The 25,314-nt window shown below is 35.8% G+C and overlaps 1 protein-coding gene across 1 annotated transcript; it reads left to right on the top strand.

The window, feature by feature from the left end:
• The first annotated feature begins 426 nt into the window (after window positions 1-426).
• Window positions 427-25,234, top strand: SYPL1 (synaptophysin like 1). Its single transcript, XM_039848936.1, has 5 exons — window positions 427-611; window positions 16,490-16,611; window positions 17,900-18,107; window positions 22,202-22,387; window positions 23,843-25,234. Exons 1-5 carry the CDS (start codon window positions 543-545, stop codon window positions 23,975-23,977), a joined length of 720 nt encoding a protein of 239 aa, XP_039704870.1. The 5' UTR covers window positions 427-542; the 3' UTR covers window positions 23,978-25,234.
• Window positions 25,235-25,314: the final 80 nt, after the last annotated feature.

The following is a 25,314-nucleotide window of genomic DNA, read 5'->3' as shown; positions in this document are numbered from 1 at the left end:
TGTACCAATATTTTATAAATCCATCTAGAAGTTAGGAACTGCGAAAGGAAGCGGAGGACGAACGTCGCTCCACCGCAGGATGAGAGCCGAATAAAACCTGAGGGAAGGTTTTGCGCGGGGGAAAAAAAGCCTTGCTGCGCAGACGCGGAGGTGGGCGCGCGCATGCGCAGCAAAAGACGGAGCGTCGGGGGCAGGACTTTGGGGAAGGGGGCGCGGCGCACCCAGCATGGCGTCCAACATCTATTTGTTTCGCCAGCGGATCAGCCGGTTCGGCCAGGTGCGGCCGGGGGAGGCTCCTCCCCTTCCCTGCCCCAGCTCGTCTCTGTCTTCTTGGGCTGCCCCTTTCCGTCTCCGCCCCAAAGCCTCGGCGAGCCGCTCAACCGCCGCCGCCCCGCCCCGCGGCCTCCCGGGTCCGCCTCCCGGGTCCGCCTCCCGGAGCCTGGCCCGCCTTCCCTTTCTCGCCGCCGGGCTGCTGTGTCTCGTCGGTCCCCCTCCTTCTCCGCCCCGCTGTCCTGATTGTCTTTCCCTCCTTCCCTCAGAGGATGTCCTCCTTCCAGCTCAACCTCAACCCGCTCAAGGAGCCGCTCGGCTTCATCAAAGTCCTCGAGTGGGTAAGTGCAGCCCGCGCCAGCGAGGCCGAGAATTGCGCTTCTGCTCCCTCTCCTGCTCCGGCCCGGCCAGCGCCCTCGGCGAGTAGGCGGGGAGCCCCGGGAGAAGAGGCGCGGCCCCGCTCGCACGGACCCAGAGGTCGGCGCCACCCCCGGGACGGGACGGGATAGGCGGGGAGGGCACGAGAGGCCGCAGCCTGGGCCCTGGCCGGCGCGGGGCAGGGACGCCGCGGTCGGCGTTGAATCACTAGTCCCTGGGCTGCGTGTGTCCCGGGCAGAGCCACTCTGCCGTAGCGAAGCTCACCTCCTGGTACCCCAGTGGGAGTGGGAGTTCAAATTTCTCTTTGGCTTCACTGCTTCCCGCAAGGGAAGAGAAAACTTCCTGTTGCGGTCTAACCGAAACCCCGGTTGGCGCTGCCGCTGCAGGTCCTGTGGAAAAGACGGCCTGTGCTTTTTTTTGTCTTATGCTGACTTGAGTGCGCTCCCTCGAAAGGTGATTGTGCCTTGTCAAAGTGACTTGACGTGCACTCACTTTTTAATTGCTTTTCAGATGGGCTCCAAGTTATAAATGGATAAAAATAAACTGGGTCTGGAAAGCGGGCGGGGATGGTGGCGGAGGAGCGGGATTCGGGAAGTGGAAAGGTCTTTTAACAAAACGCATCTAGCCAACCCAGTCCACCTAAACACATGCTAGGAATCGCCATCACGTTTAAATATTTCTAAGCAACAACCTACAATCAGTTTTCAGTCCTTTCCTGGGGAACATTCAGTCATTAACATCAAAAGAGACATTAATTCGACCTTGGCAATGATCAGTCACTTATAAGAGTTAGTGAATACACCAGGCCCTGCAGATTTCCTTCAGACTTCATGGCCTAGTACGTATTTTAATGCTCATTTTGAGGCGCGTATTAATAGGCAGCTGGCATCCGTCCAGCGTGTACAGGCAAGTTGTTTTTATAGCGAGCAAAATTTACATCCGTCCTCTTTAACCCTGTGTTTTAGTGATATAGTGTGAAGAGTTAAGAACTTCCCATTTCCTGTTTTACAACCTACCCAGGATGTTTTTTAAAGAACAGAAACTCAAATTCTCTTATGGGTACTCAATCTGATTTCCTAACTACACCCAGTTTCCTACCTTTTCCCCAAAGTTTCAGTTGTTTTCTGAAAACTGATTTCACACATTTACTTTAAAGACCCATACGTGTATGTACTTAGGGTTCTATAAACCTAGGTGCAGATTTAAATATAAAGAAAATTATTATTTGAGTATAAATTGCAGTAGAAAAATCACATTTAACTAAGCTAATCGAATATAAAGGTTAAGAAAAAGTCAGTAGATTTCATCTCATTGAAGATTATAATTAAATTTAGAATTTAAATTTTCACCTAAACGAAGAGGCAGTTTACATTTGTGCTTATATTATTTGTCCTTTTTTAAAAGACATAGACTTAACTTTTTTAATATTTCAAAACCAGTAAATTTATTAGTGATCGTAGTTCTGATATATTTTGAATAATATTTTTTAAGCTTTTTAAGGAAAAACTACTGTTAATTTGAATAAATGATTACACAGGAGAACCATTTATGAAAAGATCATTCATTGTTAATAGTGTAGTGAACATTCAACAAATATTTGAGTATGTATTATGTATAGTTGCTGCGGTAAGCACTAGCGTACAAACATGAATAAAACATGGTCTTTTTCTCATGAACTCCGGCCTGCTAGGTTTCAGTTAGATCATATAGTGGAGGTATCATATAAAAGCATTTAGATATATGAGTCTAGATTTTAAAAGACAAATGTGGGATAGAGATTCAACAGATAACAGCCAGCAGAGAAGGAATGGTTTGGAAGATGGAGAGAAAACACTTTGGCATCACTATTAGAATTTCAAGAAAAGAGTACATCAGATGCAATAAAGAGGTTAAGTAAAATGAGGACTAAAATGCATCCGTTAGTTTTGGTAATCAAAAGGTTCTTGGTGGCTTTTTTAAGAGCAGTTTTAGTAAAATCAGAAATAAGTATGGTGGTAGGCTGAACCAATGTATGGTCAGAAGAAGACAATAAACCACTATTTGACTGAAGATGGAAGAAATTTGGTGGTAACCCATCTTAAAGATGGAAAAGACTTAATGGGTTTGTGGGCTGTAGAGAAGAGACTTGTTAATACAGTTGTCAGAGATGTTAATGATTGAATTAAAAACAGAGGGGAAGCATGATATAACAAGGTCTTAGAGGAGAAAGGCCCATTGTAGTAATTTTTAAATGTGTTTTGAATGAATTGTTCAAGTTTCATGAGGCTTTGATTAAGGTGTGTTGGGGGAGAGGGGTTACCTCTAAAAATAGTCAATAAGTTCACAAACAATTCTAAAATCTAGATAAAGGCTGCTTACCATTCATATAACTAAAAAAAATGATTCTCCAAATCAGCTTCTCTCTAGCAAGGTTCTCCATGATGTTAGACTAAGAGATATAACTTGATAATATGTAACAAATAGGTTGCAAATCTGAATATCTCACAGACATGAAGGGAAGATGCCTCTAAATATTTATTGACAGAATAAAAATGCAATTGCCGAAGTATATGCATTTTTCACTTTGCTTCTTAACTGTAGCCACCATATATCTTTTTTTTCCGTTTTTTTCCCAGTTTACTCCTGGCCCCTAATTAAGATGCCTAGTAGTGTCATTGCCTTCATTCTCTTTGTGTAATTCAGCAAAAGTTGAATTTTTTTGCATTTATATGGGAATATCAATATTTGACAGGGCTGTTGGTACAATTAAGCTAATACATAAATACGCGAATGATGATAACATACTTGAACAGTTCTTGGTTGGTTCTTCAGGACTGAGATACTGTTTTTCTAGAAGACTAGACCCAGAGGGTGGATAGACTTAAGCCCTATATAGCTGACATACGTATCTCCTTCAAGATCAGTATGACCAACATCCATGTCTCCTTCAAGATCATTGAGTTCTCTATTAGATATTTTAAACTTTAGAAATGATATATTTATGCTTTTCATTTGTCTGCATGTTCTGCTTTTAGCAGCCTCTCAAGGTGACAATATAAAATTTACATGCCTTCTTGTGTAGGGGTTAAACGTGGAAGTAAAAGTCTAGGATTAATTTTTATCAAAGCAGCTTTTTAAAGTATTTCTCTGGCAAATTTTACTTTGGTTCTTCATAGTCAGTTATCCCTACTATTTAGATCAAAGTTTTTCATTAAAATAATTTTATCTCTTTTTAATATTGAACACTGTACTGTGTTTTGAACTTCTTGCTGCTATCGTGCATAGGGTAGACACTGAACAAATGTTTAGCTCTTAATGAATCTAAATAATATCCTTTTCTAATTCCACACACAAAAAAATTATGGAAGAGATACTGTTTGGGGAGAATCCAAGGAATTACAGACTAAGCAGAATTTTAGAATTTTTAACCATCTGAATATTTTTGTCTGTGCTGATCAAGTTTATTCTAGTATTAACAAGAGATATTTATTGAGTGCAATATATGTGCTACAGCTTTACCTGTATTTTTTCATTTAATCCTCTGACAACCTGTGAGAGTTGTTGTTCTCCATGTTACTGAAGTTTATAGAAATTAAGTAATTTACCCAATATCCTATGATTATTACTTCATCCAGGATTCTTTAACAGTTTCTTCTTAGTCATTGTGATAATTCACCTTTGTGTTTCTAATTGTTTTTTTAATAAATTATTGAAAAGATTACCAAACATTTCAGGCTTTAAATAAAAACATAAAGTATCCGAAGTAATTTTTTCTCGTTTGTTAGATGCATGTTTGTAAAATCTTAAGAGTTAAAAACAAGTAAGTCTTCTTGAATCATTTATCAAGTTTGAATTTTTTTCTGATTTTATACTTATAGCTTTAAAAACATTACTAAGGAGTAAGTTATTATCCAGGAAAACTAATGTGAAAAACAGTAAGAAAACTGATAACCATTTGAGCATTACATATATCAATTTCTTAAACTCAAACTTTCAGAAATATTTAATAGTTTATATAATATACGTAATGTTTAGCTATCCCAAGTAGATCATAAGATTTTTGCAAACAGGGACCATGTTTTATCTTAATTTTGTGGTTTACAGTATAGCACAGAGAACACCCCAGAAGACAGAAATCATATTGTGGAATGTAAGGAATGGGCCATATACATACAGATGTTTGTGTCGTCCATTTGCTTAATTTTTATATTTTGAGGTTATTGTTATGTAACACAGACTACTTTTCGGGAAACTTACCTTCCTCTTTAACCCTGCCATTTGGGTTCATTTTCCCCTACTATTATAGAAAGGGAAAAAGGATTTCAAATAGCATTTTGTGCCTGCCAGGACTCAAGCTGTTAATAGACTTATTGACTCACTCCTATACCTTTAACTCTTTTATTTCTACCAGGAATCTTCTCAGTATTTACCATGAACACTCTCGTGGGATAGCTCAGATGTAATTTCCATAGACAAAATATATGTGTTGTCAGTGCTTTCAAAACACATAAATGCATAAACACTCACCCCCGCACATACTAATAGCAATACTTGATAAAATATAAAAGGGAAAATTAAGATAACAGAGCAATGCTCTAATATAATGGTTATCACACACTTTGGTCTCAGAAATGCATTATATTCTTAAATATTGAGGACTTCAGGGAGCTTTTGTTTATGTGGGTTGTATATTCATATTTGCCATATTAAAAATCTAAGTTGGTGACATTTTAAAAACATTCATTTATTTTAAAATAACGATAATAAATCACTTGAAGGCTTGAATTCTATCACTGGCAACAAATCCTGCATGTTTTCCTTGAAGTAGAAGGCTCACCTCATTTGTTTTTGAGAAAAGTATGCCAGATATCGAAATAGGAATAATATTTTTTTGTCTATGAGTTGTTCTTTCAAGTAAAAATGGTGTTCCAGGAAAAAAGCAGCTAGTTCAGCATACAGTTCAATTGTGTAAATCAGGGGTCCCCATCCCTAGGCCATGGACTGGTGGCCTGTTAGGAACTGGGCTGCACAGCAGGTGGTGAGCAGCAGATGAACCAGCCAAACTTCATCTGTATTTTCAGCCACTCCCCAGTGCTAGCATCACTGCTTCAGCTCCACCTGAGATTGTCAGGCATTAGATTCTTATAGGAGCACCAACCTCTGGTGCCAAAAAGGTTGGGGACTGCTGGTTTAAATGCTTTCCCTGGAGAAGATGAAGTTAATTGGGTCAAGATGGTGGAGTAGGTAAACACCGCTTGCCTCTTCTCACAACATCAGAATTACAACTAAACTACAGAACAGCCATCGTTGGGAGTCACCTAAAATCTACCTGAACAGAAATCTTACAAGTGGGGCATACAGAAGAGACCACTTCAGAACTGCTAGGAGGGGCGAAGAGGCAGAACAGTCTGGTCCAATGGCCTCATCTGGCAGTTTAGTATTAGGAGGGATATCTCCTCTGTGGAGGTCACCCTGGAAGAGTGAGTGACGGGTCCCAGCCCCAAACCAGGCTCCCCAGCCCAGGGTTCCAGTAACAGAAAGAGAAGTTCACACAACTTCTGACTATGAAAAACAGCAGAGACTGTAGATGAGTGAGACAGAGGGCTGCTGGAGTCTCAGGCATTCCCCTTAAAGGGCCCACACACTGACTTACACAGTGACAGACTCACTCACTCTGAGCTCCTGCGCTGGGGGAGTAGTGCAAAAGGCTCCAGGGACTTATGGGAGAGGAACTGAATTGTGAGGCTTGAGGGTGAGGACTGGAGGGTCAGCTTTCTCCCAGACAGAAGTGCTGACAAAAGCCATCTTTCCTTTGTTAGGCCCTCCCCCTGCCCAGCAGGTCCCATATCTGAGTCTCCATCAACCTGGCTAATACCACTTGCCCTGCCTTAGTGACTCCCTCATACCCCACCCCACCCAACTTTTGGGCCCACCCAGGTAATTTCCAATGGCTTTTCCATACAAATGGCCTGTGTTGGCTCATGTAGCAGACTTTCATAAAATCTCTCAAAGGTTCATAAAATCAAGCAGCATCTGGTCTCAGTATGCCCTGTACCTCTTGCTGAGCAGCTCCAAGCCCAGTGCGATGGCAGCCATCTGCAGACTGCTTGGTGACTTGTGCCGGTGGTCCTGGGCAGGGTACAGCCTGCAGGTGAACTTGACCTACAGTGGGGCCCTTCACAGGAGGACCCAGGGCTGACACACCCAGTGGCCAGTTTTGGACCAAACCGAAGCATCACCTGGGGTTGCATCTGAGGATGACAAATCCAAAGGGCAGACTGAGCAGGCACCAGAGCCCTACTAATGCAGATCTTGCTCCATAGAGCCAGCGCTTCACCGGCCAGTCTTTACAACCAATCAGCAATGAGGGTCACTCTCTTCCATTGACATGCAAACAACAACCAAGGCTGGCACAACAGCCAAGGCTGGCACAACAACAACAACAGGAGGGCACACACAACTCATACAAGGGACACACTTAGAAGACCTGGCTAGGATAACCAGGACAACTGTACCACTGGGCCCCACGGGACACCTACTACATAAGGCCACTCTGCTAAAACCAGGAGCTATAGCAGCACTATCTAATACTTAGAAACGCAAGGAGGCAGCCAAAATGGGGAGACAAAGAAACGTCCCAAATGAAAGAACAGAACAAAGTTCCAGAAAAGAACAAAACAAAAAGGAGACAAGCGATCTACCAGATGCAGAGTTCAAAACTCTGGTTGTAAGGGTGCTCAATGAATGTAGGGGAAGAGTAGATGAACTCAGTGAGAACTTTAACAGAGGTAGAAAACATAAAAATGGAGAGAGAAAACAAAAATGAACCAGTCAGAACTGAAGAATATAGTAAATGAATATATTACAGGGAATCAACACTACATTAGATGAAGCAGAGACTCAAATCAGCAATCTGGAAGATAAAGTAGCAGAAAACACCCAATCAGAACAGCAACAAGAAAAAATAATCCAAAAACATAAAGATAGTTTTAGGAGCCTCTGGGACAACATCAGGTGTACCAACATTTGCATCATAGGGATACCAGAAGAAGAGAACAAGGGATTAAAAACCCACTTGAAGAAATAGTGATAGAAAACTCCCCTTCTGGCAAAGGAAATAGATATGAAGCCTAGGAAGCATAGGGGGTCCCAAACAAGATGAACAAAAAGAGGCCTACACCAAGACGCATCATTAAAATGCCAAAGGTTAAAGACAAAAAATAAATGCAGCAAGAGAAAAGCTGTTAGTTACCTACAAGGGAGCTCCCATAAGACTGTCAGCTGATTTTTCAACAGAAACTTTACAAGCCCAGAAGGGATTAGCACGAAATATTGAAAGTGATAAAAAGCAAGGACCTACAACCAAGATTACTTCACCCAGCAGAGTTCTCGTTTAGAATCCAAGGAAAGATAAAGAGCTTCCCAGACAAGAAAAAGCTAAAGGAGTTCATCACCACCAAACCAGCATTACTTGAAATATTAAAGGGACTTATTTAAGAAGAAAAAAGAAAACAAAAGAAAAAATATGAATAATAAAACGATAATAACGACATATCTATCAACAATTATTTTAAATGTAAATGGATTAAATGCTCAAATCAAAGACATAAGGTGGCTGAATGGATAAGAAAAGACCCTTACATATGCTTCCTCCAAGACATTCATTTCACATCGAAAGACACACAGACTGAAGTAAAGGGATAGAAAAAGATAATTGATAAAAATGGAAACAAAAAAGCTGGGGTAGCAACACTTAGAGTAGTCAAAATAGACTTTAAAACCAAGGTTATCTCAGAAGACGAAGGACCCAGTAATCCCGCTTTTGGGAATTTATCCAAAGAAACCCAAAATCCTACTTCGAAGAGACATATGAATTTATATGTTCATATGAATTTACATGTAGAATTATTTACAGTAGCCAAGATATTCAGGCATCCTGGCTGTCCATCAATAGTTGAATGGATAAAGAAGAGGTGGTACATATATACAATGGAAAATTAGTTGGCCGTAAGGAAGAATAAAATCTTGCCATTTGCAACAATATGGATGGACCCTAGAGGGTATTGTGCTGCATGGAGTAAGTTAGACAGGGAATGACCTATGCCATATGATTTCAGTTACACGTGGAATCTAAAGAACAGAGTAAACAAACGAAGCTAATTTATAGACAGGATTTTGTTGGTTGCCAGATGGGAGGAGTGTTGGGGGGATGAGTGAAAAAGGGGAGGTGGATAAAAGAGGGGAAGAGGTTAAGATCAAATCTAAGGTTACAAAATAGTCAGGATATAAAGTATAACAGAGAATATAGTCAGTAATATTATAGTGACTATGTATGATCTCAGATGGGCACTAAATTTATTGGAGTGATCACTTTGTCAGTTATATAAATGTCTAATGTGCACCTGAAACAAATATAATGTATGCCAACTGTAATTGAAAAATAAAAAAATATTAAAAAATAAAATGAATTTCATTAAACCTAAAAAAGATAATAAATAAATTCTTTTCCTGGAGACAACCATTATGCTTGGTATGCAGTGAAAATGTTTATTTGTACATCCTATTTCATCATAGAATATTAACATTCAAAGGTCAGAATTTAATAAAATAATCTTTACTGTTTCATTAAATACATTCTTAATTAAAACTGGCTTTTTTTTTTAACTGCAAGTGCTTGACAGTTTGATGTTTTCACTGATTTTTAGAAAACCCCAGCAGTTTTACCCATGAATGCTTTTGCTCAAATCAGTGCAAATGTCAGTAAAGTGTAGAAGGTAAATAATGTCTTAGTAATATTATGAGAATTTTTTTGACCCTATGGACTCCTGAAAGAGTCTTGGGTACTCTCAGGTCCATAGACGACAAAGTGAGAATTGCTGTTCTCATATAAGGTAAACATCATTGGGGACCAGCAGTGGAACAGAAAATATGGGTGAGAGAAGGACTGGTACCAGCTCCTGGAAATAAATCTGGAGAAAAAGTTTCAACCTATTGTCTGGATTTATGACTTAAATAGAGCTGAGTACTTGAAGAAGTAGAGAGATTTAGCTTCCGAACTAAGACCTGAATCAGTCTACCTGCTTATTTAAGGACTGGATTTGTGATAAATATTCTCATATGTTGGTAGTTTGGGGGTCCCATCCGAAGGTGTGGTGTTTGTGAGCTAGGGGACTCTGAAGGCCAGGTAGAAATGGCCATAAAACTACCAGACAGGGATAGAAAAGGGGGGGAAATTTTTATACCAGAGAGGGCTATAAAACCACTAGACAGGGATAGAAAAGGGGGGGAAATTTTTTTCACTTAAAGGCTCAAATTCTATCAGTGGTAACAAATGACAGACTCACTTCAAGACAGCCAGCTAAGCAATCAGGATATTGAATCACTTCAGGACATTAAATAAATAAATGAAGGTGGTCTGAAATGACTTTAAAATAAGTACATTTAGGTTCCTGGGAGATTTGTAGTTCCATACTCTAGTTCCATGGCTTAACAATTAAGAATAAAAGTAACATAAAGATGTTTTCAACATAATAATAATTAGCAAAAGATTTAGCTGTTTATTTCAGCAGGAAGTCAAGTTTACTTATGATATAAATTATTCTTCAGGATTGTGGAACTGTACTAGCAGGCTATTAGAATTTTCTATGGTTGTGTTTTATGAGCAGAGTGAGTAGAAAGGTGAAACTGAAGCTCTTTGTAACTGACTTCATTGCTCAGTGGGAATAAACATATCAGCATCAATAACAAAATGTTTTTTAAAATGAGTATCTTTAGTAAATACTTCAGACTGACTCATAAAAATACCTTTGCTCTAGGCTCTAATCTTAGGGATTTTAAAGGCAAACACTGTGATAGTTCATTTTAAATACTAAATGATCATTTGATTTAGTAAAGAGCATATATTTTGCACATAAACAATATACTTTTAATTCTGTTTCTGGAGATTTCAGTTATACATTTCATTTTCCTAAACTAAATCTTAAAAAGAAATTTAAGTAGATGATATCAGATTAATGATGAAACTAAATAGCAGTGAAGACCCTGCAACTAGAAACATGTAAAAGACACCCATAAAACATGTAAAACTCACCCACAGATGAGTACCAGTGTTCCCAGTCTAACCCTCAAAGAGCTGAGCAAGGTCTGGGAATAGGAGCTAGGACTGGGGTGCTGGCTGTAAGATAAATAACTCCTTGAAAATATTAGGAGTCCTCAAACTTTTTTTTTATCATGAATCCCTGTCAGTGTAAAATTTTATGCACAGAGCCCCAATATGCATCTATAATTTAGATGCATATTTTACTATGTCAGTATCTTAAGGCGTAATATACACGGAGGGTAAATTTCATATTTTTAAATTTTATTCAGATACTCATCTGATAAATTTCTAATTATTCCTCCTCCCACTTTCTTTTGATCTGATTAAGTAGAATCTTTTTACCTTGTAATGTAGCTGATGAATATAGTTCATATAAGGTGTTAATGCTTCTATTTTCTCTTGTACATGAGCTTTTATATTTATCAATCTAGTTTTCTCTAAAGATATTTTTATAATATAAGTTCATTGATTACTTGTAAACCCTAACATACATCCTGGCAGTTGTTGAGACACTAGAGCAGGGTTCCCCAACCCCCAGGCCATGGACTGGTACTGGTCCATTGCATGTTAGGAACCAGGCTGCACAGCAGGAGGTGTGCGGTGGGGCCAGTGAGCAAAGTTTCATCTGTATTTGCAGCCACACCCCAGCGCTAGCATTACCGCCTCAGCTCCACCTCAGACCATCAGGTATTAGATTCTCATAGGAACACTGGTCCCTGGTGCCAAAAAGGTTGGGGACAGCTACACTAGAGAATGGTGACAATCTGGAAAGCACATGCCCTATCTTAAGTTTCATCTGTCTCTCAATTCCATGTGATTGTTGCTTTATGGAATACTAGGAAGACCACACAAATAAGTCCGCAGGCCAGGTTTCACCCATGGGCTGCCAGTAAATGTAACTTCTAATCTAAATCAGAATAGCAATAGAATGAGAAAAGTGAGATGGTTGGATAATTTACATCCAGACTGTTTTGTACTCCATTTAGTAAAAGTGTGTAACTTGGTCCTTTTTTTCCATAAGATAAAGACCAGAATCACAAACATAACATTTATTTATCCTCATGACAAAAAAGCTACTTTGAAATGATAGTTATGTAAGACTCTTAATATGGTTTTGTTTGTAGATTGGAAATTGGTATTTTTTTCTTCAATTAAACAACTAGTGCCAGTTTGCTATGTGCCAGGCCTTCTGCTAGAAAGTACTAAAAATCCCGTCTAAGACCAAGTACAAAGACAAGACAGTCTGCCAAGAAAGAGAGAAAGGCATAGTCTAAAAAGTTACTAATTTTCGTATTAAGTGGGAAACTAGTTTTTATTCTTTTTGTGTTTTGGTTGAAGGACGAGCTTGTTAGAGAATGAGGGTAGGCGGTGGGGCAATTCCTGGCAGAAGAAACATATATAGCCAAAACATAAATACTGGGTGTGTTTCAGAAACAGTAAGTAATACAGTGTGACAGAGTCCTACAGTACTTGGCAGGGAGTAGTGCACATGAATATGTAATGCACATAAATCTAGAAAGATAAAATTAAGGCTATCTCGGCCATGCCTCTTATGCCAAATTAAGAAGTTTGGGGGTTTTTTGGTTTTTTTTCCCTAAATTTAGGTCCAGAAATCTTTGAGGAAATCCCTTTTAACGGGGATCACATGACCAGATTTTTATTTCAAATTGGTGTGACATTACTAAAGTAGCTCTGTCCGATAGAAACAGTACAAACTACAAATGCAAACAACATAGTAATTTTAAGTATTCTACTAGCCACACTAAAAAAGTGAAAAGAAATGGGTGAGATTAATTTTAATAATATATTTTACTTGATTCAGTATATCCAAAATATTGTTTCAACAGGTAATCGATATAAACAATTATTGATGAGATATTTTACATTTGTTAGGTGACATCTTTATAATCTATTGCATATTTTACATTGACAGCCATCTCAATTCAGACTCGGCATTTTTACAGTGCTCTTGTTAGCCACATGTGGCTTTTGACTACCTTACTGGACATTGCAGCTTTAGAGCCCACACTATAGAAGATGAATGTTGATGGGAATGAGAATAGAAATGAGAGGAAGAGTATGTTGAGTTAGTCACAGTGAAAAATGGTGAGGGCCTAAACAAAAATAATGACAGGATTGATGTAGACAAGTAAACAGCTTTTAAAAGAATGGCATCATAATGCAATCTTAGGCAACTATTTTTCACTCATTAATTCATGTTGACTTGAGTAGCTATAGTTTATATATCTTTATTGTTCTATAACTTACCATAGTAAGTATATACTACCATATTTTATCTATTTTTTATTGCTTCCCCCATATTTTAATATTATAAATAGTAGAACTATGAGCATTCTTGTGCTTGCCCTGTAGTACACATGAGCAAGAGTTTCTCTTAGATCTGAATACTAGTAGACACTAATTCTTTGTAACTTTACTGTAGATACTTTCACCTGGATTGTAGCTTGTTTTAAGTTCAAAAGCTGACTTTGGATTTTAAAAAATTCTTTCTGTAGTTGAATTTAACAATCTTGTGTGGTAGATTTTTTTTTTAAATCTCAAGAGATTCTTCCTTTATCGTCACAGATTTTCTTTTATATTGTCTTTAAATTTTTTAAAGACTCACTTTTTACATTTACGTATTTAGCCCATCTAGACCATTTGTTAAACAGTCCTTGTATTCATTATCTACTACTACATAACAAATTACCTCGCACTTAGCATTTAAAATAATATACATTATCTCACAGTTTCCATGGGTCAGGAATCTGGGAGCAGCTTAGGTGAATGGTTCTGACTCAGGGTCTCCCATGAGATGCAGTCAAGTTGTTGACTGGGGTTGCATTCATCTCAAGCCCCCTAGCCATGTGTTGGCAAGCCTCAGACTTTACACTTCCAAGGTCACTCACATGATTACTGGTAGTAATGTGTGCCTCAACATGTGAGTATCTTTATAAATTGCCTGAGTATCCTCCCAATGTGGCAGCTGGCTTCCCTTGGAGCCGGTGGCTCAAAAAAGTGAGAAAAGAAGACGGAAGTTGTGATATCTCTATTACCTACTCTCAGAAAGGACATCCCATTCCTTCTACCATATTCTCTATTCGCTAGAAGCAAGTCATTGTGTCCAGCCCACACTTAATGGGAGAAAAATTAATCTCTACCTCTTGAGGGGAAGAGTATAAGAGTTTGTGGACATGTCTTTAGAACCACCACACTCCTTTCCTTGGCCATCTGCAGTGCCGGCTCTGTTAGATCTGTTTTGTCTATACACACAAACCTACTTCTGGCCTTTTCTCTTCCATTGGTTCAATTCGTGTATTTCTTCTGGCCTTTTCTGTTCCATTGGTTCAATTCGTTCATTTCTCTTTTCTAATCCTAAATGTGGGTACATGCCCAAGATTTATTTCCTTGCCTTCTATTTTCACTCTGTGTATTCATGCACATTTATGCTGAGTATACATTCTTTTATCTTTACCTATTAACTTAACTGAAGACTTCAAAGGTGCTATATTACTTATGTGCCGGACATTACTTCAGACTCTTCATATCTGTTACCAGATTCCATTTCATGTATCTCTTCATGGGGAAAAAAGAATTCCTTGGTAATTATAATCCTGATTATGGCTGGGTTCAAGGTCCTGGATTAATCTATAGGAGGCATTATACCACTGTTCAACAGTATAGGCTTCTGGTATCAGATTTGCACTGAATTTTATCAGCTGAATATGTGTGACCTTGAGCAAAACAAAGTCTCTGCCCTCTTCAAGTTTATTTTACATCCTAGGGAAAAACAGACAAATATTTAAGTACAGGCATTGGTAATTACAATAGAGGAAAAATAGAGCAGTATAAAGAGAATAAGTAGTGTGGGGTTGAGGACACTATTATTCAATATAGTGTGGTTAGGGAATGGCCTCTCTGGTAGGGTCATATTGTGACAAGGAGCTGTGAAGTAGGAAGTGAACCATGTACTGTCCTCCCTTATCCTCAGAGAAAACATTCCAAGACACCCAGCGGATGCTGTGAAAGCATAGATAGTATGGAACCTTATATATACTATATTTTAAATATAGTAAGAGATTAACAATAAAATAAAACAATTATAACTATGATGTAAATGTGGTTTCTGTCTCTCAAAATATATTATTGTATTGTACTTACCCTTGTGATGGTGTAAGATGGTACAATGCCAGTGTGAACTGAGGTGAACTGAGGTAAATGACGTAGGCTACTATTGACCTTCTGACTATATGTAACAAGCTCTTTAAGGATTCTCTTTGGCATATCTGAATTGTCAACATTACCACTCTTGAGGGCCATTTAAGAAGGAATGAGTCACATCCCAGGTAGAGTAGTATGGTGCAAAATTTCATCGCACTACTCAGAATGGCTTCAATTTAAAACTTATGAATTGTTTATTTCTGGAATTTTCCACTTAATATTTTCAGACCACAGTTAACTGTGTATAACCGAAAGCACAGATAAGGGCGGACTACTTTATTCCAGGCAGAGGGAATAGCCATTGCAAAGGCTCCGAAGGGGGTAATTCGTGTCTTTGAGGAATAGCAAGGAGACTGTTTCATGTAAAGAGATTTGGCAAGGGAAAAGGAACATCATGAGGTCAGATAAGGGAGGGATGAACTTTTGTTTTTATTCAAAGAGAACTAAGAAGGTATTGCAGAGTTTTGAGCAGGGGATAAAATTTTCCGTCATATTTTTAAAAGATGACGCTAGCTAATATATTGATAGTAGACTGAAGTAGGGGCAAGGACAGAAAGAAGCAGGAGAATCACTTTTGAAGGCTGTTAGAATATAGGTCAGGCAGGAGGTAATGGTTTAGATTAGAATGTTGTGATGGTGGTAAGAAGTGATCAGAATCCAAATATATTTTTAAATAGAGCCATCAGCATTTTCTGAAGGATTGAGCTCTTAGTCACTATATCATATCTGAGTTTTTTTAGTTTTATTATGTAGAAAATTTAGAATATATGAATAGAAAAAGGGATTATCTTTTGTATTCTATTCAGAGGTGACCACTTAAAATTTCGATGTATAACCTTTCTAGTTTTTGTTGTGTGAATGCGTAAATATAGACACATACACAATACAGTGTTCAAACAAACTTTATATGCAATGAACACTTTTCTGTATCATTATATATTCTCCAACATTTTAATGACTGAGTAATGTTTCATCATATGAATGAATTGTAGTTAATTTGGTTGCCTGTCAACATTTAGGGTGCTTCCAGTTTTTTTTCCTGTTTATAGATAGCATTAGAGTATCATTACATTTTTAAAGCATATGTATGGTTAGGAAAACAAAATGGCATACCCACAATGAGCTTATTATAAGGCCTCAGCATCTCTTTGTATACAGTGTCTTGGCTTTACAGTTACCCTTGGATTCCAAGTAACCGCCATTTCACCCCTTTTTATTTTAATACTAATAAATAAGACTTCCTCTGAATTTCATACTAATATTTAGTAGATACTTTGAGCAAATGTATTTTTATATGGGTTGGTATACTAATTGTTATATTCAGGGGAAAACAAAACCACATTTGTTGAGAGTTGCAAATTTTTAAATGTTTTTCACTATCTATGTTTAATTTGTAATTAAGAATTTCTGTACTTTCTATAATGTTATATATTTCTGTGTTAGCCAGTTTTTAATAACCAATAATTTAAGGTTTGAATGATTCGTGTTTGAGGTATAGTAATACTTCTTCCTTTTTTTTTTTTTTGGTCTCACTTTGTGTAGATTGCTTCTATCTTTGCTTTTGCCACCTGTGGAGGTTTTAAGGGCAAAACAGAAATTCTAGTGACTTGTCCTCAAGCTTCTGATAATAGAACAATTATAGCTACTTTTGGTTATCCATTCAGGTGAGTTATGTTTGTTTTTATGGTTTAATTGACTCTTTTTACTTCCATATTGACTCATTAAGATTTCTAGCAATTTATTAATCTTGGGGGGTTGAAAATTTTTAATCGCATCTTCATTTGTATATGGTGATCATTGCTACTCAAACTGTGCTACATAGACCAGTGCTTGTATGCAAACTGTTTTCCTGGTCTGTGATAAAATAAGTGTAGAATATGAGAGTAAGCATTTAGAAACTTTTATATGACATTGCCTTGATATTTTTATTCTGTTATCCCACAATGGATTAAAAGTTTAAAAACAAAACAGAGACTGCTTCATCACTGTAGTGTGAGAAGCCATGATGTGGAAGCAAATGAAACTTAGGAAAAATCCAAATTTCTCATGTATTTGCCATTACTAAAGAACAGTTTTATATAGTTTTAGGACGACATGTATTTATACGAAGTGAAGAGTTCCTGTGCTTATTTCACTAGCATAAAACTTTATTTTCTTACTCTCAAATTAAAATTAAAATTTTGTTTCTGAATTCTTCTATTTGACTTTAATATTCGTTGAACAATTTATTGAATGTGTCCAGTGGTTAAGCCAAGGTATGAATTTTCTACTTAACTACTTATTTGACCTCCCTAGGACTCAATTTTTCTGTCCAATAAATTAGAAATAGTACTTTCTGAGGTTGTTTTGATGATTACGTAAAATCTTACATTAAAGATATGTCAGATAGCAGGTGCTTGGTATCATTGCCTCTCCATCTCCCAACCTTTCTCTTATAAAGTTCCTGTAACAAGAAACTATTACTGCATCTTTAGTGATAAGTACTCTAGGGATTTATGAATAGGGAAAATTAAAGACTATGTGAAGTTAGCAGCTATTTAATCCAAAGTTAAAATGTGAATCATTATAATTGGCTCTCCTGGTGCTAGTACATAGCCTCTGTCTCTTAGAATGGAATATCATGTCTCGAATACTAAACTATTTTGTATCAGCCCTTTTAATCTGCTAATTTTTTATTGTAGAAAAATAGTATTGGGTTTGAAAGTGTTTAATTCAGTCTATATTCAATTTATCACAAATTAGTTACCAAGTATATTTTATAATTCATGTATATATCTTATGAATATTCTCATTTTCTTAAATATTTGTGTTCCCTTTTTCTTCCAAAAGTAAAATGTTTTCAGTATATTTAGGGAGTATTTTTTGAAATATCATTTCAATATTCTGCCTATGTATATCTCTGTTGGAAGAGTTGAGGTAATTCATAAATTAACTTGAGCCTTTTTTTAATAGGTTGAATCAAGCATCATTTCAGGCATTTTCACATGTTAATGTGTGTGATGTAAATTGGAAAAGTTATGTCCTTATTGGAGATTACTCTTCTTCTGCACAATTCTATGTTACATTTGCAGTCTTTGTCTTCCTTTACTGCATTGCTGCTCTTCTGCTCTATGTTGGTTACACAAACCTGTATCGGGATAGTCGAAAACTTCCCATGATTGTAAGTAATAATTTTCTTTTTATACAAAAATTATTGGTATAAGTATGCATTATATTTGAAGTTAAGTATAGATTTTCTTACATGGGAAATAAAAATTATTGACATAATCCAGTTCAACATATTTTGACCGATGTTTGCTATGAGGTTGATCTTTCTCCTATTGTCATGTTTAAGCCGATTCTTTTAGCTTGTTTGCAGCATTTTTTTCTGCTCTCTAGGGAATGCAGAGGTTTGTTTCTAACTGTATTTTCACCTGTGATAGAGCATATTAAGTTGCAGGTAACAGAGGAATTTAGTAGAAATTAATGCCTTTGATTTGAAGAATTGCTGACTCTACTAGTGCTTTCATAACTTTGTTCTTACCTTTTCTCTCTTAACCCCTTTTATACCTCTACAATGTCATATTGAGCTTAATAGTCTATATCGGGAATCAGCAAACTGTAGCCTACAAGCCAAATCTAATTCATTGGGTTTTTTGTTTTTTTTAATTATGTTTTATTTTGGAACACCATACCCAATCATTTACATATTGTCTGTGACTGCTTTCAGGCTACAGTGGCAGAGTTAAGTAGTTGTGACAGAGATCAAAAATATTTACCATTTGGCCCTTTCCAGGAAAAGTTTGCCCACTCCTGGTCTAAATTCCTTAGTTCCTTAATCTAAAACCTGACCTAGATAATTCTATAAGAATTATAGAATTTAGCATTAGTGGCAATCATGAGCTGATTTTGAAACTTTGAAATAGCAACAAAGGATTTTGATTTGAAGTCCTAATACTTTTCTTGGCTTCAAAGTCTGCTGAGCTAAAAATAAAAATAATCTCTGATATTTAGTTAGTAGAATCTGCCCTGGATTCTGGGTGGCAGATCCAAAGGTAACTCATGGTTTCAAGCTGGATCTTTACTACAAAAGAGTAAGTACAAAGTCAGTAGTAATGTTACTGACTCGAAGTGAGACCAGGGGTGTTTTTGTGATACTAGTCATTAATATCTTGAAAAAATACTGACATATGCTAATTATTCATGATTTTTAAAGGGAGGGCTATTTAAATATGAAGAAATTATCAAATAAGAACAGGTTATATTTACTTATTTATTTTTAATTTTTGCTGCCAGGATCATAAGAGTGCAGATGGTAAGAAATAAAACAATCTTTTATCATTTATATTTATTTTGTTTCTTATATCTGAGAAAAGATTCTTAAACCTGACATTTTCATAAAGTATTTCTTGGTTGTTAGGTGCCTTTCAAAAAAGCAGACATCAACTATTTAATTTGCAATGCTTAATCAGCAGAAATTACATATTAGGAATCTGTAACTTCTTTAGACTTTTCAAGCCTTATTTTAAAAGGAGCTATAATGTCAGATACTACATTTTGTTAAAATTATTTATAATTTAAATTCTAAATGAAGACATTTCTTGCCATTTTGTCATTATCCCAACAAAGTTTTAAGTTAAATTTAGCAGTGAGCCTTTTTTCTCATATTTTGTTTAGTAAACTTTAAAATTACCATGCTTTAAAAGCAGCGTTTAAAAAATAAATAAAAAATAAAAATAATAAAAGCAGTATTTAAGTCTATTTTTTGTAGAGGGTTTTTTTGTCAATAGAACTTAAAACTGATCTAGTTACATTATTCAGGAAGTCAAAGTGATTTTTCACCTCAATGATAAATTAATGGTCATTTAGAGAACACAAAATTAATTCCTTAAGTGGTTTTTTATTGATACAATATATAATGGATGCTTCTTGTTTATAAAAGTCCAGCTTCTAAATTTTGAATTCTTTTAATTTATCCATATAAATGTAATAAAAAGGTTTTTTGAGATACCCAAATTTTAAAATATAGCCAAATATGACATTGATTTTTTTTTCTTTTTTTTTTTTAAGTACTCTTCATTAATGAGGACATGCTTTTATTTTAGCAATGTTCTCAATTCTCTGGTAAAGTATTTCTAGGAACATTGGAATTTTGACATTTTAAATCAACTCTAGTTCTCTTTTTTAAGTAAAGGTAGCACTTTTTTGTATTGTGTAACAGGAGCTTAAGGATACAAGGCTATGTAGATAATCAGAAGTACCATAAACGAACCAAAGATAGGGTATCCCAAGTCATCATAATCTGTTATGAATCATATCCTGATTATTGGTAGGACTGGAGCTGCCACAGGCAGCTGCAGGTTTTACACTGCAGAGCTCCAGGTGTACATGGTACATCTTAACTAAAGTCCTGAGTAGGACAAACACTATCCTCAGAGGCTCACATTTCCCCCACCTTTCCTCATCCCAGGGTTACTTTGTGCATCATTTTCAGAAAAGTACCTGCTTTTGAAATATAAGAATGTCATGCTTTAAGCCATCAGCAAAGTAGATTTAAAGGGAAGAGAAAAAACAGCACGTTGTTTAATCAGAAATTGGAAGGAAGAAACCTGAAAATTAAGAGGATTTGCCATATATTGGTCAAAGCTATGAACTTCAACCCAGAGAGAACTTGTTTAACATGTGATAACCTCAAATTATTTATTAGTTCTCCAAAAGGCCTTGTATTTCTAGCAAGTGTTTAGGAAATGTTTACCTGTAGCAAAAAAGTGAAGAAGAGTACAGCAGCAAAAAGGTGGAGTACCCTTTCAGTGCAGAAATTTAAGCTATACTGTTTCTCTCCTTTTCTCTTTGATGTACGGACCAGTAACAGTAGAGAAATGAAATGCAAAATGCAAATACCTCTATGTTTATAAAATTAGTCATATTGTTTTTGGTTCTCTAATCAAAAGACATTTATTCAATTCCATCTTCACCAGGTGAACAAGCTATATATAGTAGTTTCTATATCTTATAAGTGGTCACTGGCATTTATCCTAAATAAATAACTAAAAGCTGGTTGGCAAAAGTAATTAAAAACTAAACAAATTTATTTTAAAAACAAAATGCTTCTGTGATAGTTACAGAACCCATATTTGAGCTTGGAGAGAGTTTTTCTGCTGTTGTGTACAAACTCATAGCCTTAGGTGTACCCAAATGGTCAGAATATGTAATATTAAAGGATACAAATTTTACATTTTTCTCACTTTGGTCATTAATTTAAAGGAAGACCAAACAAGCTGGTACTTATACTTTATATTATACAAATGTATAACTTAAAAAGTGTTATTTAGATCTTTGTAACAATACTAGTTGACAGAATTTTTGTTTCCCAGTAGAATAAGAAGAATAAATATTTTTTTCTTTATTTTACTAGTTCAATAAGAAACCATCCAAAATATTAAAAAATTCAGTCCTATTCTTGGAAATGTAATAAGTAGTAATGACTTTAGTAGAAAATTACTACTAATAAAGCATCTTCAGAGAGATTTCTCTTTTGTTCTTATTATAAGCATTCTTAAAATTCAGTGGTCATGAATTTAAAAAGACAAATCTTCCTGGTGGATGTGTGCTTTCCACTGTTTCATTATCCATATCATGGAGAATTAGGTTTGACTAAAGTTAGAGTTTTGCCAGAACAATAATGACAAAGCAGGGGAAGGGAGTTGAGAGTGTATGCAAAGGATTATAATGAAGGACCTTAGAATATAAATTAAAGAGGGAAATGAAAGCACCAATGAGGTTGAGAGACTGTAAAAAAGTGGTAAGATCAGCTTGTAGGTCTTGATAGGGTTAGATGGATATAGTCAATGGAGATTTTTGAGGTTGGGGTTCCAGAGGGGGCTGGAAAGAGAAGCGATATTGGGGTGTGGGATGATTGAAATAGAGTTTATGGAGGGATACAGTTATTGATGATAGTGGGGTCTAACGTATGATCTTGGGAGTGGATGGCATGAGTATGATGATCGTGGTGAGGGCTAAGTAAAACTTTGATTGTTAGTACAAATATCTTTGACTCCTAAAGAGATGATAGTGTTGTAGCTCAGGCACTGGGCTAGTAATAATAAACACCAATGTTTGCTCTGTTGACTGTGGCCTTTTTTATAAAGTACACCATGAAGGCCATTTCGTAGTACCATAGGTTTCAATATGATCTCAATTCCTTCATCATGGATTTAAAATTTAGTGTTTTTAACTTAACTGTTCATTATTAACTCTTACTTATTTTCGCTTTAGGACTTCATTGTTACTCTTGTTGCCACTTTTTTGTGGTTGGTCAGCACTTCGGCTTGGGCTAAAGCTCTTACGGACATTAAAATAGCTACCGGTCACAGAATTATCCAAGAACTTGTGCCCTGTAATCAAGAAGTGAAGTGTTATTTTGGCTCTGTGACTAGTATGGGATCCCTAAATGTATCTGTGGTATGTATGTAGTATTTATAAAATGTTTTATTTCACTTATTAGAAAAACTTTACTAGTAATTTAAGAAAACAATAGCTTTTAATAATCTCTGGGTGAATATGTCAGAATCCTACATAACATACAGTTTTTATAACAAAGAAAAGTTTGTTAAGAAATTAGGAAACAGATTATAATTCTTTTCTTTTCATTAAAATTGAATAGGCAAGACTTCTACCTGAAAGGCACTAATAGTAGCCACTAACATTTATTAAGACTGTATGCCAGGCGTTACACTAAAGACATTACCCTCATATATTAAGTTATTCAACAATCCTAAGAGAATTGTGGGAGGTGGTATTATTATCTTTATTTTACAACTGGGAAAAATGTAGTTCATGTTACTTCGCCCAAGTTGACACAACTAGTAAGTTGGCAAGCCAGAGTTTGAACCAGATCTGACTTTGGAGCCCATTCTCTAATCTGACTTCCTCTGAGGCTATGAAAGTAATACTTTTATGGTTTGTTAAGTAATCTAAGAAATTAGGTCTCTATAAATTTATGTATTATTTCATCTACTGTTTTACCAAAATACAGATAAGTATATTGTTAAGTATAATATTAATATACTAAGTATATTATGTTTAGGGGGGTCGTGTGTCTTTTTCAAGAAAATATTTTTCCAATGGATGAAGTCAGCACAGCCTTTTAAAGCAATTTGGCCAAATTTCTGCTTTATAACTTTGTAATTTAAAAGTCACTCTTTTTGCATTTATATTAACTATCTGAGATGGACAGTATGAGAAATGTTGTTTTTGTATGCAGATATATGAAAAGATACATAGCATGTGGCCTTCAGTAATATAGTACTCAAAGCTTCTTATCCCACTCTTCATTGTCACTATCATTTTTATATTTATAAAATATAAAAATATATTTATATTTCTCATAAAAAACTATAAAAATAGGATAGCTTCAGTTTATTCATCTCTGAGACTTTCATCTTGTCAGATTTATACCTGGGAAGACTTATTTCTTTTTGGTTGACCAATGCAAGATGTGAAATAAAGTTCTTCTGACTCCTTTTCTCTTCTGGCTGCAGCTGTTGGAATAGTATGATAGTAGGGGGCATAAAGTAGAGAAATAGGAAAAGATACACAAAAGCAGTTTAAAAGGAAGATTTTAGTTACTTTTCTAAAATTTAAGTCCATCTTTCGTTAGTAATGAGTAAGCAAAAATAAGATTTCTTTAGGTGTGATTTTATATGTTTCAGATTTAGAGGTTTCACTTTATTTCATTGAGAATAAGTCATATATCCAAATTTGTCTTTGAACTATAAAGTCTTCCTTTTTTATTCTTCATCTGTAGTTTAAACTTTAAATGAAACCTGGAAATGTTAAATATTTAAAGGAAAAATAAGATGGGTCTGAATTTTTAAGTAAATATTAGATTTTCATGTTTATTTTTCTCTTTCTTAGATCTTCGGCTTTCTGAATATGATACTTTGGGGAGGAAATGCATGGTTTGTGTATAAGGAGACCACCTTACACAGTCCATCAAATACTTCTGCTTCCCATGGCCAAGGAGGTATTCCACCTCCTACTGGAATATAATTAAAGGGTGAAGTACACTGTTGAAATATATATCTATACTATGACCTGTTGCCAACATCTTGAGAAGCATTATTTGTTTCCAATAAAAGTAATGGCTTTTTCAACAAATTGGTGGGTTTAAAATTTTGCTGCTTTTTTACATAAAGCTTGTGTCTTTCCTAGAAATTTAAGATGTAAATGTATTCTCACTTGTAAATTCGAAAATTCAGGGGCCTATTATGAGATGATACACATTTTTAAATGAACAGTAATTTTTTCACTAAGTTGTTTGCCTTCCAAAGTGTTTACACCTTAAGCCTTAACATATATCTTCACTCAGAAGAGTTATATTGTCATATCATAATAGAAAATCTTTATTTGGAATATACACTACTGTAAGTTTGTACAGATTGTATACCTAAGACCTGTCTTTGTTTAAGAAAGCCTTGATTACATAAATCATATTTAGAAAAAACATTTTAGTTCAGAATTTATATCTGAACATTGTTTGTATGTTATGAAAATTTTTTAATTACAAAGACTAGGTGTATGTTTTATTTCTGTTTTTCTAAACAATCTACAGTACTTAATAGGTGTGCTAACATTGTTTTGGGAGCGGAGTTAAAAATTTCTGATAGATGTATAGTTATTTTAGTAATTCTGTCTCATGAGGTGTAAGCCTCCATTATGCTGGTTGTTTAATAGACTTGCTGTATAAGTAGAAAGAACATAGTTCAATAAGATATTTTGTTATGTACAGGCATTACTCCTAGTGATATTTGTTTCCTGTCTTGATGCTCATGCCACTTAAGTGCAGGCTGAGATCTAGTCTCCTTGTAAGTAGGGCTAAAAAAAATTAAGATTGCCTTTTACTTTTGAAACATTTAACACTTAGATTCAATGAAGTTGCTATTTTGAGTTTGATATTGTGACAATAAGTGCGATTTGGATTTCATGTTTCTTAATGTTCGTTCTTACTTCACAAATTAAGGAATTATGCATCATAAACAAGGAGCCTGAGTGAGCTGTACTGTGGGTGTACTGTCTTTGCACACATATATTTAGGAATATTCTGAATACAGGGCTTATTCGCAATTTGCTTACTAATGTTTTTGTTCTACAAGGCCAGATTTCCTATTCTTAAACCACATGATTGTTTATATGTGAAGCATATATCTTGATATTGCCTTGTTTTTGTTGATTTTGTTCATGACAAGAATTGTCAATATGAGAATGTATATCTTTTATGCAACCAACGTAATAAAGAAGTTAAAAGGAGTGCACTGATTGTTATATTACAAAGAAACCTTCATCTTAAAGTCATGAGCAATGCAAAATGGAATTCCCAAAGCAAGAAA

The sequence above is a fragment of the Pteropus medius genome, unplaced genomic scaffold (assembly GCF_902729225.1).
Source record: "Pteropus medius unplaced genomic scaffold, Ma_sr-lr_union100, whole genome shotgun sequence".
NCBI classification, from domain to species: Eukaryota; Metazoa; Chordata; class Mammalia; order Chiroptera; family Pteropodidae; genus Pteropus; species Pteropus medius.
The sequence above is the reverse complement of the archived record's forward strand: the minus strand, read 5'-3'. Positions and strand labels throughout refer to the sequence as shown.